This window comes from Dendrobium catenatum, unplaced genomic scaffold (assembly GCF_001605985.2).
Source record: "Dendrobium catenatum unplaced genomic scaffold, ASM160598v2 fragScaff_scaffold_500, whole genome shotgun sequence".
NCBI classification, from domain to species: Eukaryota; Viridiplantae; Streptophyta; class Magnoliopsida; order Asparagales; family Orchidaceae; genus Dendrobium; species Dendrobium catenatum.
The window spans coordinates 83846-97716 of NW_021318962.1; the positions used below are offsets into that span (position 1 = coordinate 83846).

General features: G+C 35.7%; 1 protein-coding gene across 3 annotated transcripts in view; it reads left to right on the plus strand.

The window, feature by feature from the left end:
- LOC110109104 (PGR5-like protein 1B, chloroplastic) overlaps positions 1-13534 on the plus strand; it is a 33149-nt gene extending 19615 nt beyond the window's left edge. Inside the window, exons 7-12 of one of the 3 annotated variants that reach the window (XR_002304535.2) lie at positions 5596-5647; positions 6640-6750; positions 6837-6934; positions 7043-7118; positions 11305-11440; positions 13217-13534. Coding sequence is in view for 2 of the 3 variants with exons in the window: in XM_020840018.2 (XP_020695677.1) it covers positions 5596-5647; positions 6640-6750; positions 6837-6934; positions 7043-7112 (331 nt within the window). In the remaining variant the exon portion in view is untranslated. Of the gene's footprint in view, positions 1-5595; positions 5648-6639; positions 6751-6836; positions 6935-7042; positions 7151-11304; positions 11441-13216 lie in introns of all 3 variants that reach the window. The other 2 variants (XM_020840018.2, XM_020840016.2) reach the window with 2 other exon arrangements.
- The last annotated feature ends 337 nt before the right edge of the window (positions 13535-13871 follow it).

Here is a 13871-nt window from a genome sequence, read left to right on the forward strand (position 1 = left end):
ACTAAAGGGTTCTTCATTTGAATCATCATTATGATGAACTGCTCTCTCCCCTTCCTCTTCTCCTATAGAGTCCAATGTCGGGCATTTACTTCAAGATTTATGTAAGTTTTCATATATATAGCGTGAGGTGTAAGCCTCATGCCAGTGAGGCGAGGCGGGCCTCAACCAAGTTGAGGCGCAAGCCTCATAAAAAAAACTCGAGGCATAAACATTGAGGCGTTTTTAACTGGAATTGTGCAAAGGCGGGCATCATATTGCGCAATTTTAAACCATGGTCATAAGAATGAAGAAAGTTAATATGGAGCACTGAATTACACCTTTAGTAGACTGAATCATATGATCATTTTCCATTCTTGCCTCTTGGTATATCATTTGACATCTGCATAGAATATTTTTAACGTCAAGTCAATTATTCATCTTCCCTCATGTAAGGAGTTTCATCTTATTGCAATGGTGATTGTTTGGGGACAAAATCTTTATCTTTATTTTGCCAACTAACCTAAAAATGCTTGATATGCTTGCTTTTGCTGACATGAAAATCCTCATTTCCTTTTGCTGTCACGATGGCCTTAGTTGTTTCATGTAAGACATGGCTAGGATTTGGTTGAATGTAGATATTGATCTGCTAGGACTGTATACTCATTTTGATCATTTGTTTGATTATTTCTGTTTGGTGTATAGATTATTATGTTATCCTTTCTCGATGCTCTGCAGGTATTCTCTTAACAAATTAATTTAATTCCTTCTTTTTATCTTGGTTCCTAGCTTTGTGATTGTAAGCTTCTTTTTAGTTGGGAAGTGAATGTTTAACTCAATGTTGTGATTTCTTTTGAAGTTTTACTGTGGTTCTGACTTCTTTGAAACAAACTTTTTATACTACACTTGTCACTTTGTACTTCATACACTGATTATTTTAAAAACACTTCAATAAACCTCAACATTATGTTGTTTTGATTTGTTTTTCTCACGTTTTGATTTACTGGTTTTGCTATCTTATTTATGTAGATAAACCTCATTTCCTTGTGATTTGCTGAAAAAATCCCAGTTCTATGATCCATGTGGATGTTCAACTTACCTGTATGCATATTTGTTGACCATTTGAAATCAGACTCGTGTTAATTGTTGCATTATAATGTTTGTAAAACTTTGAGAAAATTTATTGACATTTTATAAATGTATTTAGTACCTCATTGACTCATTCCTAATTAAATATTCACAAAAATCTCTAATTTCTTATTGTGAACCTTTTGAAATGTTTATAATTGCAATTATTACCGCCTTTCTTGAGAATATGCTGAAAACTGTTTAATTGATGTAGATCTTCTATTTATCTTCACTCATATTTTTTGGCAATTCGAAATTAGGATGTTCCATTTGTATACTTGTATATGCATTCATAGGTATTTAGTATGTAGTCGGTGAGTTAGAGAAACTCAACCTCAAAGGGGGCCCACAGTGGAACTCATCAAATAACTCGAGAGGTACTACTTGCTTGGAACTCATAGGTGAGCTTGCCTATTGGGATTGGCAGGCGCTATTTGCCCGAACACACCGAGTTAAAAACTTGCTCTTTCACGAGGCGAATTGTAGAATCCCTATGATGCACGGACACGGACACGGCGACACGGACACGACACGACACGACACAGACACAAGACACGACTTTTTTTGAAAATATAGGACACGGGTACGGCGCGGACACGCAATACATTTTTTTTATATAGTGTATATATATTAATGTAATATCATATTAAAAATGACAAACAATAATAAATGAATGACATGAAAACTTGTCTAGCTTATAGTATAAAATATTTAGTACAAAATATCTAGTACAACTACAAAAATATAAGCAAATACTCACTTACTACAACTTCAAGCATTCAAGCTTCGACTACTAGGATTAGCTTTAGAGGTTTGTTTTTTGCCTTCAATATCATATTCAACTCTGGTTCAACAAGAGAAAGATTTGTAATTGTGCAAAAAGAGAGGAGATGAAAATGCCTTCACTGCCAAAGAGAAATGAAAATGAGAATATTCGATGAATGGTTATTAAATGCAGACGTTGATTTGGTGTTGTGGATAAGAAATAAGAAATTTAGTTTAAATCTCACTAAATATAAGAAATTATATTTTAAAAAAATTATAAAATATTTAAGATACGCGTGTCGGACACACATGTCCAATTTGTTTTAAATATTTTTTTTAATTGGACACATTTTCGGCGTGTCCGACACGTGTCGGAGGAGTGTCGGACACGGTGTCGGACACTGCACGCCTATTTGAGGAGAAGTGTCGGTGCATCATAGTAGAATCCTCATCTAGCCAGCAACTCGGCACTTGGCACACACCTGGACCACCATCCTAGTCACTTTCTCTCTCCAAGAACAAATATCTTCTTGAAGGTTTTGAAAGCCTAGCTATATGAAAGTGTTTATTCACGGGACTCCTAGCTCATCTCATCGTAGCCATTTAACTCAGAGCCTCCCTACCTGCAAAAAGAGTCATCAACGACATTGACAAGCTCGGTGGTCATAGGCTCCCTCATCTCAGCATTCACCATAGGCTCAACCTAGCCTACTCGACACTATTAAATTCGCCTAGAGACTACTCGCCGGAGCTCACCCGACCTCGCCCTCTTTTAGCCAATCAGAGGATGTCATATGTCTAGGTTAGCATGTGTAGCATCATACAGGTGTTCTGTGTAGTGTTGTACCTTTTCTCTTTTTTTGTAGCATTTCTTACAGCCTTCAAAATTCTATAAAAATAAGAGGTGATGAGGTGTAGTTGGATTTCATGACTGATTCTAATAGACTCCATGCTAGTTTGAGTTTCATAGTTTTCTTAAGCTATTCGTAGGTTTTCTCTTTTCTCCAATTTTCTTCCTACTCTCTATTCCCATGCAAATTCTAGCTCACTAGCTCATTATGTAGGCTTGCTAGTAAAGTGGGATCTCACCAATGGACACAATTTTCTTCCTACTCTCTAGTCGTAGGTTTTCTCTTCTTCTCCAATTTTCTTCCTACTCTCTATTCCCATGCAAATTCTAGCTCACTAGCTCATTATGTAGGCTTGCTAGTAAAGTGGGATCTCACCAATGGACACAAATGGATTTAACATCATTATTATAATACAATGTTCTTAGAGCAGTGATAATTATTTAAGTATTTCGACCTATATGGCTATTGACAAGTTTTTTTTTTAATATTAATTTTTAGAACCAATAGGCTTTAAAGCAGCACAAGCGAACAATCTGAGCCATTTCTTGGTCATGTTTATACAAAGAATTTTTCGGGTCCATAGGTAGTGTGTTGAAGGAAATGTGGATTGAATCCGGAAACAAGAATTGTCCATTTTGAAGAAAAGATAACATCAATTAAGAGACGACGAAGATCTGACTCAAAAGTATGAGTGGCTGTGTGCCCCGCCGCTCATTGAAGCGCGACTGTTATCATCAAAACAATGCAATTCAGGTGGAGGTGAAGATGGCCTCCTATGTACTCATGAAGATTATCATGCAGTAGATATGGTCATTAATCTTGATGGCTTACTTTCATTGTATTGTTCGATAAAGGATTAAACTAAAAAAATTCAAGCTTTACAACTATTGTGTATGAGAATAAGTTCTTTTTGCCAAATTTTCAGCTATGTGAAAATTTTATCTCTATTTATGCACTAAACCTTATGCAGTTTTGATGCAGGACTAATTAAATGACATGCTTATGGCTTCATTTTAAGCATTGCACAATTCCTTGATTAGAATAATCTTGGATTAAAATTATTAGCAATTCTCAACGTCAATTAAAACAAATAAAGAGGTGACTTGCGTAGGCTAAATCACATGCTCCAAGCGATGAAATTTTCAGAATAAATAAGACAAGTAAAACATTGCAAAATAGTAGCCTTCAATTTAATCCCTAGTCTAACAACGAGATGTAGGATGCATAGAAGGTACTCTCAATTCCTACAAATGACTAAGCTTAGCAAGAGCACTTGGATGAGTCTTTGCGATTACAATCGAGCCAACGAGAATTTAGATTTCAAAGAAATAAGATACAAGTGAGAAAAGAAACCTTTGCCCAAAAGATGTGGAGATTTTCATTCACGGACTTCGGCATGCTCGTTGATGGTTTCCGTTAGAAGGCACAAGATACCATTCACGTCCTCTTCAAGTATAGTCAATCTCCTTCTCCTTGAAGATGTACTTGGATATTTTGAAAGAAAGCAGCTTCTCTTGCCTTGTGGAGAAGGGAGGGAACCAAAGCTGAAATCTGAAATTGGTTTCAGATTCTTGTAGGTAGACTAAGGGAAATAGTAGGAATGATCCCAGATGACTCCTTGGGAACTTCGGCCAGCAGCATGTAACGGGTTCCAAGTCTTCTCACAGAGGGAAAAAGCTCTAAGGGGAGATAGTGGAGTTCCGGTCTGAGAGGGGACGGGTGCTGTGTGGTAAAACAGAGAGGAAGAGAGAGATTCTTTCCAAATCTAAGGAGTGGATTAGGAAAGAAATAAATAGATTATTAATCAGAGAAGCTTCGGCCAAAAGGATGCAGAGACAATTTGAATTATTTCTAAATGCATTCAACAGGTAATTAGGAAATAACTCCTAATCTAATTCATATGGTGGCCGGCGGCATTAATAGCCTGGGAGGGAATTAAGGGAAGGGATGGGAGGTTTCCTGTTTTGGTTTTAAGAATTAGGAAAAGTTTTAAATGAGTCCAAGTGAATTTGAAATTCAAATAGGTTTAAATTTAGAAACTTTCCTAAAATAGGTTTTCTCAAATTAGGGGAGAAAATTTCAAATTCAAATTATTTGGATTTTGAAATGAGTTCTTCCCAAATCAAGAATAAGTATTTATGAAAAGTCTTCAACTAGAAATTTGAATTTCAAAGGGTGGAGGAAAGAGATGAGGCCGGCGGCTTGATGGAAGGGAGAGGGGAATTTCGGTAGGGTGGTGAAGAGGTTGTATGGTGGCCGACGGCTTGATGGGATGGAATGAAATTGTCGAGCTAGGTTAGGGGAAGATGTTACTTGAAGGGATGAAGGAGGGAATCAAAGAGGAATACAAATAAAATAACGAATCACGAACCCGGCCGTCTCCAAGGTTGGTGGGTGATCCAGTCTCCCTCTCCTAGGGATTTCTCCAAAGTTCTCTCCAAGAACTCTCAAACACTCTCAAAACACAAGGTTAGGAAAATATCATAATAATCATCATCCCCCAAAACAAAGGAAATGAGGCTATAAATAGCCGGGTACAAAGACTCAAGAAAATAAAAGACCATCCTATGTACTCATGAAGATTATCATGCAGTAGATATGGTCATTAATCTTGATGGCTTACTTTCATTGTATTGTTCGAATAAAAAAATTCAAGCTTTACAACTATTGTGTATGAGAATAAGTTCTTTTTGCCAAATTTTTAGCTATGTGAAAATTTTATCTCTATTTATGCACGAAACCTTATGCAGTTTTCAGCATAATTAATTTTGTATTTACATTTTTGAGTTGCTACTTGACTGCTTATTACAAATTTAGTTGTTTGAGAAGCCAAATATTTTTCATGGTAAACATAATTTTCTTTTTCCTTCAACAGGTTTTTCTTTCTTGATGATTTGACTGGCTTTGAGATTACGTATCTTTTGGAAGTAAGCTTTCTGCATCAATAAAATTTATCAGGAGTCCTCCGTTGTGTGGATTTTGTGATTATAAGAGGGCATGGTCAAATTCTTATTTATATCTTGCACACTTCATGCTAAGTGAATTTTATCACCACCGGACATATTCATAATTTATTCTGCAGTCACTAAGATATGGGAATTTACTCATCTCTTGTTTTTTTCCTCCTATATTATAAAAACTCTTTATGGTTGAGAATGTTTACCAGAAAGATTCTTCATCCTGCATAAGTTATGCAGTTCTAATTTTGTTTAATTGACTTTCACCGTAAATATAAAAAAAAAAGATGTTAGGAGCTACATTGCCCTAAGTAATTTCGTTGATAAAATAATGATTCTTCATCCTGCATAAGTTATGCAGTTCTAATTTTGTTTAATTGACTTTCACCGTAAATATTAAAAAAAAAAAAAAAGATCTTAGGAGCTATATTGCCCTAAGTAATTTCGTTGATAAAATCATTGCTTTGATCTTTCATTTGTGGACATCGTGGGGATCTGTAGCTTAGCTTAAGTCATGCTAGCCTGGAGAAATTTCTGTTACAGTTTGTTGCCATGTTGTTTATATTTCTGTAGCTCATCAAGCATACGGGGATTAAAATTTTTGAGATAATTTATTTGGTTAAAATTCTCTTGTAATTTCATCTTAAAACCATCTTTACCAATCTGAACTTCTGAATTCTTTTGCACATTTCACTGAAACGGAGCTTGCGGATGAGCTCTAACAATCAATCATCATTCCGTGTGGTTAACCTTTCATGTATCCACGGTTGCTTTCATACATTTCAAGATCTTTTAAACGTCTTTAGTGTCCTTTGTTACCTTTGTGTTCTTTTGTTAAACTTTTTGTGATTGATTTTCCATTTTTTGTTGTGATTCATTTTATTTCTTAATAAACACCTATTACTCTTGTTGTTTGAATGCATTTTACTGAATTTTCTTTTAATCTCATTGTCAAAATACAGCTTCCAGAACCATTCAGTTTCATTTTCACTTGGTTTGCTGCTTTGCCTCTTATATTTTGGTTGGCTCAAGCAATTACTAATTTCATTGTGAAAGACTTTTTGATCTTAAAGGTAGACCTTCAATCGTAATTTTCTTTTATGTTACTTGATATTCACAAACTGATTGACGTTTATCCTGACTGGTGCATTTCAACCAGGGCCCCTGCCCAAATTGTGGAGTTGAAAACGTCTCTTTCTTTGGGACTATACTTTCAATCCCTAGTGGCGGTGTTGAAAATACTGTGAAATGCTCAAAGTAAGTTGCTAATAGTTCGTTCTATTATAGATGCTTAATATTGGAAAACTAATGGGCATTGTTACACTTCCCTGGATTAGATAACAAACATGCAGTTTTTTTTTTCAGCTGTGGCACTGCAATGTTGTATGACTCCAGATTACGATTGATTACTCTTCCAGAGCCAAGTAAAGCATGAGTGGATGTAAGGATAGTATCCTTTTCAGCCTTTTTTTGGTAACATTACATCTTAGTATTATAAGTTGATTTTAATCTATCTTAAAAGTGAAAATCGATAATCTATCTTAAAAGTGGAGAACTTGCTCAACAAGTTGATTTAATTACTTTGTTTCTCTTGAAAATTTATGAGGAGCTTATTTTAGTGTTAACAAGTCACGAGTCATGACTAGAGAGTTTAATCCTGATGATGTATTTTTGGTAGAGTTTCAATTTAAGTCTCACTGCTCGGATTAAGTCTCACCATTGAACAATTTTTGCTATATTCAAAATTATATGTTAACCGACTCCTCTTTGGGTCAGAGTTTACTGAACTTGTTAGGTCATGTCCAAGCTGAATAATTTTTGGCAAGGCCATGCCAATTTGGCACCCTAGGTTCATAAATGATCAACTCAAGTTGAAGTTGCTGAATCAATCAATTCATTTGTTTTGAAACAAAAATAATAGATCTAGTAATCATATTTTGGCCAAGTAGAACACAACATTGGTTAAAAGTAGATAACCTAAGAAAATAAGGTTAATTAATACTTAGCTGCAAAGGGTTTAAAAATCTACAAATCCTTCCAAATTCGTGGGTAAGCTCCAATTTTATGCAACTATTTTGTACTTCTTTTCTTAATTTGACTGGATTAAATTGGACTTGATCAAATTAGACGTGACCTGAATCTTGGGTTTTTTTGTGATCTTTCTGTGGAAGAATTCAGAATAAAGGGGGAGTATTGCATTCCTAAATCGACTTGGATTGGGTGAATTATTTTGATCAAGTCGATGAGAGAACGGTGCAATGCCAATTACACTATTGATCCATTTAGTTAGCCAAAGTGTGTTGCCAAGTACAAACCAACAGTTATGATTTGCCATGACTAGCTTTCCTCTCAATGGTCGTGGCCTCTATTTTGATTAGCAAGACTTTGGATGTGACAATTGGTTGGTTATCAATGTGGTATGGTCGTATAAGGAATTAAATTATGTGGTCCAGCCAGTAGGGATTGTACCTTAACTTTAGCTTTAAAAAGAGGGATATTCTGACAGTTTCTTGCTGTCTTTTTGATCAATGGGTCTGGCAGGGACCTTGAGAATGCTCAGTTAGTGATAGTAAAAAGGAGAGCTCTCTGGAACATATCTTGGAATTTAGTTATTTAAAAACTGATAGGAAGCTTGAATTAGTTTTACCTACATGTTGGAAACACTTTGAATGAATTCAAGTTGCCATTTATCACAATGACAAGGCGGTGAGCTAGCTAATATTGACAGTAGCTTGAGCTTCATCTTCAGTCATCATATCTTCATCCATGGTAGAGGTTGTCATCACTGAAGGAGAGCTCACTTTTCTAGCTTTAGACTGGCACTCCACCATCATTATTGCATGCAGTCTCTTCATCGATCACCAACAATATTTCCTTGAAAATTTCAATGATTGCCACCATTATAAGGGGGTTTATTGATACTTCTATGCAATTAATCTAAAACATGCCACCAATAGTGTTGGGCTTGAGGGAGCGTTAATAGAATACTCATTGGTCTCCACGTTAGTTGAAGTAGATCCAAATTCTTTTCCGAGGATCTCCACTTGCACCTCACTCTAAATGTATTTAAAAAAATTTCCATTATCTTTCAACAAAAGCATTTTCCTCTGATGCACCATTTGATTTAGTTTATTCTAATGTATTTGATTTTCTCGAATTGTCATAGAAGGAGACTGTTGGTTTGATGTTTCCTTTAATGATAATTATTTTCATTATTATCAGGTTTATTTTATGAAATATTATTTCATTTTCTTAGTATTTATGATATACTCTGTGCATTTTCAAAACCTATTAACAAATTTCTTTAGTCGTATTATTAACAAATTATAAATGTCTTGTCATTTTTTTTTCTTAACATATTCTTTATCTTTTATTCCATTCAATTCTCACACAATGTCTAACTTTGGTCATGTTCGCATTAATCCTTTCTTTGATGATAATTTTCCAGCAAATGTGTTTAACCGGTCCTTAGTGTACCGGTCCAGCTGGATCCTTCTAAGGGGCCAGTTCGCATGTACCAGAGAAGGGGCGGCGATAAGGAGAGAGAGGGTATGGGTGGGCTTTGCTAGAGTTTAAATTTAAATTAGGAGCCAAAGGAGGGGTGGCAAGGGCTATTAGGTTATTTGGCTTCTTGTTGTAATTGTATTTTTTTGGATAAAACCCACAGAAGGGGCTTATGTGTTAATAAAAACCAAGGTTACAAGTCCTTAATGAATCTAGATTCAAACTAAATGCAAGATCAAATAAAAGAAGCTAAAAAACATAACCACAAAACAAGGTAAAAAAGGCTCAAGCACTCAACAGAGGAACAATCAACTGGAAGCAAGTCGAACCAACAACATTCAAAATTAAATCAGCACTCACATCCAAAAAGACTGCATTTGCAACAACGACAACATCAAAACAACTCCCAAAAGAACGGATAAAGCGATCCAACGAGCAACAACCCAACGAACAGTCTCCACTCCACAAAGAGCAACAACAACCAATCTACCTGAGAACAATACCAAAAAGGAAAATAAAACCTGCAAGGACAAGCATAACCAAAGGGAGGATGGGGTAGCAACCCATCCCCACAACCAACACCAAACACCCACCAACAATCAGATGGGCCAACAACAAAGCCGCCAACCAAACAAAAAGAAAACAACAATTTTCTAGATCTTCTCCTACAACGCTTAGTTCCACGAGAGAGCGCTTTCTGAGCTACCTGACAAACATCTAAATCATACAATTCCTTAAAGGAGTCAACTTGCTCAACATCAAAATCCTCACCCACATCACGCGACGATGATGGATACCCATCATGCCAAACTGAATGCCCTAAACACCCCCAAATTAGTCACAAATTGAGCATATAAACCATTTGGGGACATAATGATTATAGGCACCTCAACCAGCAACTCAGACCCCAACGATACAATGGATCTGCCACCAACAATAACCAAGGCACCCGACACAACAATTTCTACCTCATCATCATCCTCCACCTCAACATGAGACAAAGCCAAAACACAAGCCCCCACATCTTTAAGCCCACTCAAATGCTTACCACCCCCGCCAGCAAAGGACATACAACAGGTGAAACAAAACCACTACCACTACTAAACACAACTTCACCTGGAGCCTAGCCAAATTAAGGAAAGGAGAAACGCCATCATCAACTTGATCACAATTAACCACTTGATTCACCAACAAAACACCTTGAGCCACATTATAGTCATGCGAAGAAGAACCAACAGCCACAGTCTCGACCATGTCAGGGCCCACGATTCATTTCCAACCAAAGGGGATTCAATGCCAATATTAACAACAGCTTCAATAGGAACTAACTCACCCGTCTGATTGGGTAAATCATTCTCATAGAAAACAACATCATCAATAGGATTCTCATCCGAAAGAATGGGAACCATATTTCCAACAATTTTATCACCCACATCCATATCCATACCAACAACATTAGGAGTAAGAATATTAGCTAAAAGAGGATATAAAATATGGCAGTCGACTTTAGAGTGTCCCAAAGCCTTATAGTTTAGGCAAGAAACTCTTCCAATTCAACATGCTGAATGAACTCCATAGATTCCGAACCAATCCAAACTTGGACAGAGTACCACCTCTTGGTGACATCTAATTCCACAAGCACACGAGCAAACGAGGGCCTCCAGCCATTTGATGTAGCATCATCTGTTTGCAAAGGACGGCCAAACAAGGAGCCAAAGCCATGTAAAATCCGGGAGGAAAACAGGTGTGGACATTATCCGTTCTTGTTGTAATTGCATTTTTTTTTTTTGAAATGCATATAAAGATATATGTTTCTTGTTGTAATTGTATGCCTTAAGTTTGAGGGGGATATTAGGGTTAGGGTTATGCTTGATTATTATTTCTCTTAGTGTTCTTTGGTGTCTTGGGCTCTAGACTCATCGTCTAGAGATTGGGAGAGAAAGATCCTCCTCTTGAATTTAGGATAAATTGTATCTTTGCTTTGTGCTTGCTTTGATTTGATTCCTATAATACAATCTATTGTTTTGGATTGTTTTCACCGACTTTCTTGAGTTTTTCTCGCTATTTCTACCAATTATTGTAGGTCTGCTTTTTATTTTATTTTATTTTTATATTGTTGTTAGGTCTGCTTGCGAACTCAAGTATTTCCTATCAAAATATTGGTAATATATTTCTTGATATTATTACGACTACCTCTCATCCCATGACCACCCCAGCACCTCACGAGATTGTGGATCATCGGCCTAAGTGCACTGGCAGGTCAACCAAATTATCATATTTTATTTACACATTTTATTCTCGTTGATCATTGGTATTAATGTGATTATTTCTTTTGAAGGCTATCTACTCCTGCAATCTAAGTATATAGCTGATATCCTTGAGTATGATTATCTTATTGATGCTAGGACTGTTGGTACTCTGTTTGAACTTAATGTTTGATAATCTTCTTCGGATGGCACACCTCTAAATGATCCTACTTTTTATTTTACTAGTATTGGTATTTTGTTTTATCTCATTATTACACGATCATATATTTTTAATGTTGTTCACATTTGTTAGTTAATTTATTTTTTCTCCTACTACTGTTCATTGGATTGCTGTTCTTTGTATTTTTCTTCAATTTAGGGCACCTTTTTTTAAACATTATTATGTCCATCGACATCTTCTTTAGAGCTATGTATTTATTCCAATGTTGATTGGGCTAGCAATTGTAAATCACAAATTTACTAATAATTTTTTGCATAATCCTTGGAGATTTTATTTATTGAAATAACAATAAATTAGTATTGTTTCTCATTCTTTCATAAAAGCTGAGTATCATGTTATGGCATCTACTACTTTGAGATAGCTTGCTTCTAGACATAAGTGTTTTTCTTTCTCATCCAACTCCTATGTTTTGTGGCAATTAAAGTACTATTCAGATTGTGCGTAACATAGTTTTTCATGATAAGACTAAGCATATTGAGATTGATTCTCATCTCACTTGTCATCACCTTCAATGTAACATTCTTAGCTTGTCATATGATTCCTCTTTTTTGTATAGATTGCAAATTTGTTTACTAAGTTCTATCACTTTCATATTTTCACTTTTTGGTGGACATAATCTTAATGATGCTTGCAGTCACACAGTTAGTTTGGGGGGGTGGGGGATATTGGAATTGTTATATTGCCATATCAATATTGTCACATGGATCTAATATTTATAGTTGAAATCTATCATATGTATTATTGTTAGAGATGTTGGAGTTATCCTTATTATTGATGATATTTTCTAATTAGGGTGGAGGGAGTTACATACACGAAACTCAAAACATTTAAATTTACATAATCTACATTCTTCTTTATTGTTGTTAGTATTTCCCTATGAGCTCTTTTGTGGCTTCTTTTTATTTTATTTTATCATTTTTCCCTACTGAGCTCTGTTGCGACTTCTTGAGTTGGACCGTCTTTGCCTTGCTGTACCGACTTTTGTCGCAACTTTTTTTCCTTGGTGCACTCAATGCCTTGCCCTAGTGAGCTCTATTGCAATTAGTGTGTTTCCCTAGTTAGAGCTTACTTGACTTCTACCAACGGCATGCGATGAAGCGATCATATCGGCGACATGTGAAGGTGGCAATGACCAGGACCGACGGCTTGCCATGCATATGGGAAGTGCATGATAGGATATAGATAATGTTTGGGGTTAAGTGGTTTTTTTGTTGATATTTAAATTTTTAAATCTTATGTGAGTAAATAATAAGCTAAATATATAAATTAAAAAATTTGAGCGTTATGTATGTAAAGCCCATATTTATACTGTGCTTTCTTTTATCACTCTCTTTTCTTGCCACTATTTTTTCTTGTTGTAAATCTTTTTTATTCATTCCTAACTTCCTGCATGTTAGTCTTGTTTCTTATGTTTAGGTTAAGCTTTGAGGTTTGCTACAGTAATAACCTCTAAACTTCTAGAATCCACACGAAGTGTGTAGAGATTCATCATTTTTTCTTAGAAGTTTTGAACAATAAATAGCTTAGTGAGCTTTGCTTGTCTTGCAGTTCAAACAAATGAAGGCTGCATACCTTCGCTAGCCTCAAGCTAATTGAAATATGCACTGTACATCAATCTATATCCACTTGATTGCATATACAGTACTAGTTGAAGCAGCTTGTGCGGACATTACAGAGATCGATTGATTGTCAAACTTATGTTCTCCCGAAGCTCCTTCACCTTATGGCCTTGCATGTTTATGCACATGTAATTAGCTTTTATATTAGTTGCTCAAGTATAATTGAAACCATTCAGATATATTATCTGCTTTTGCATGTAATTGTTCATTAAGTTTTGTTCCTTGTATATGATTTTCTGCTTTGGCTCTTAGATTCAACCTAAATAATTTTTAATCTGATTAAAGTTTGTACTGATTTTGGTCAACCTGGATTCAATTCATGGTTCATGTCGGGGGAGTGAACTGAAAGTGTCTATTTTAAGGATGGACAGTTGACAATGGTCAATTGTTGGATCTCTATATGTTGAAAATATGATGACTTTTGGAGATAAAATAGAAATTTCATTAAAAGATGATTCAAACATGCGAGGCATGAATAGATAATTTGGTACTTTATGTTCGGAAGAGAAGAAGATGGATTATAGGGCATTAGACGGTAGAGTTGATTGGCGAATTTTGATGGGCAATAAGCTGGCAATTGTAAG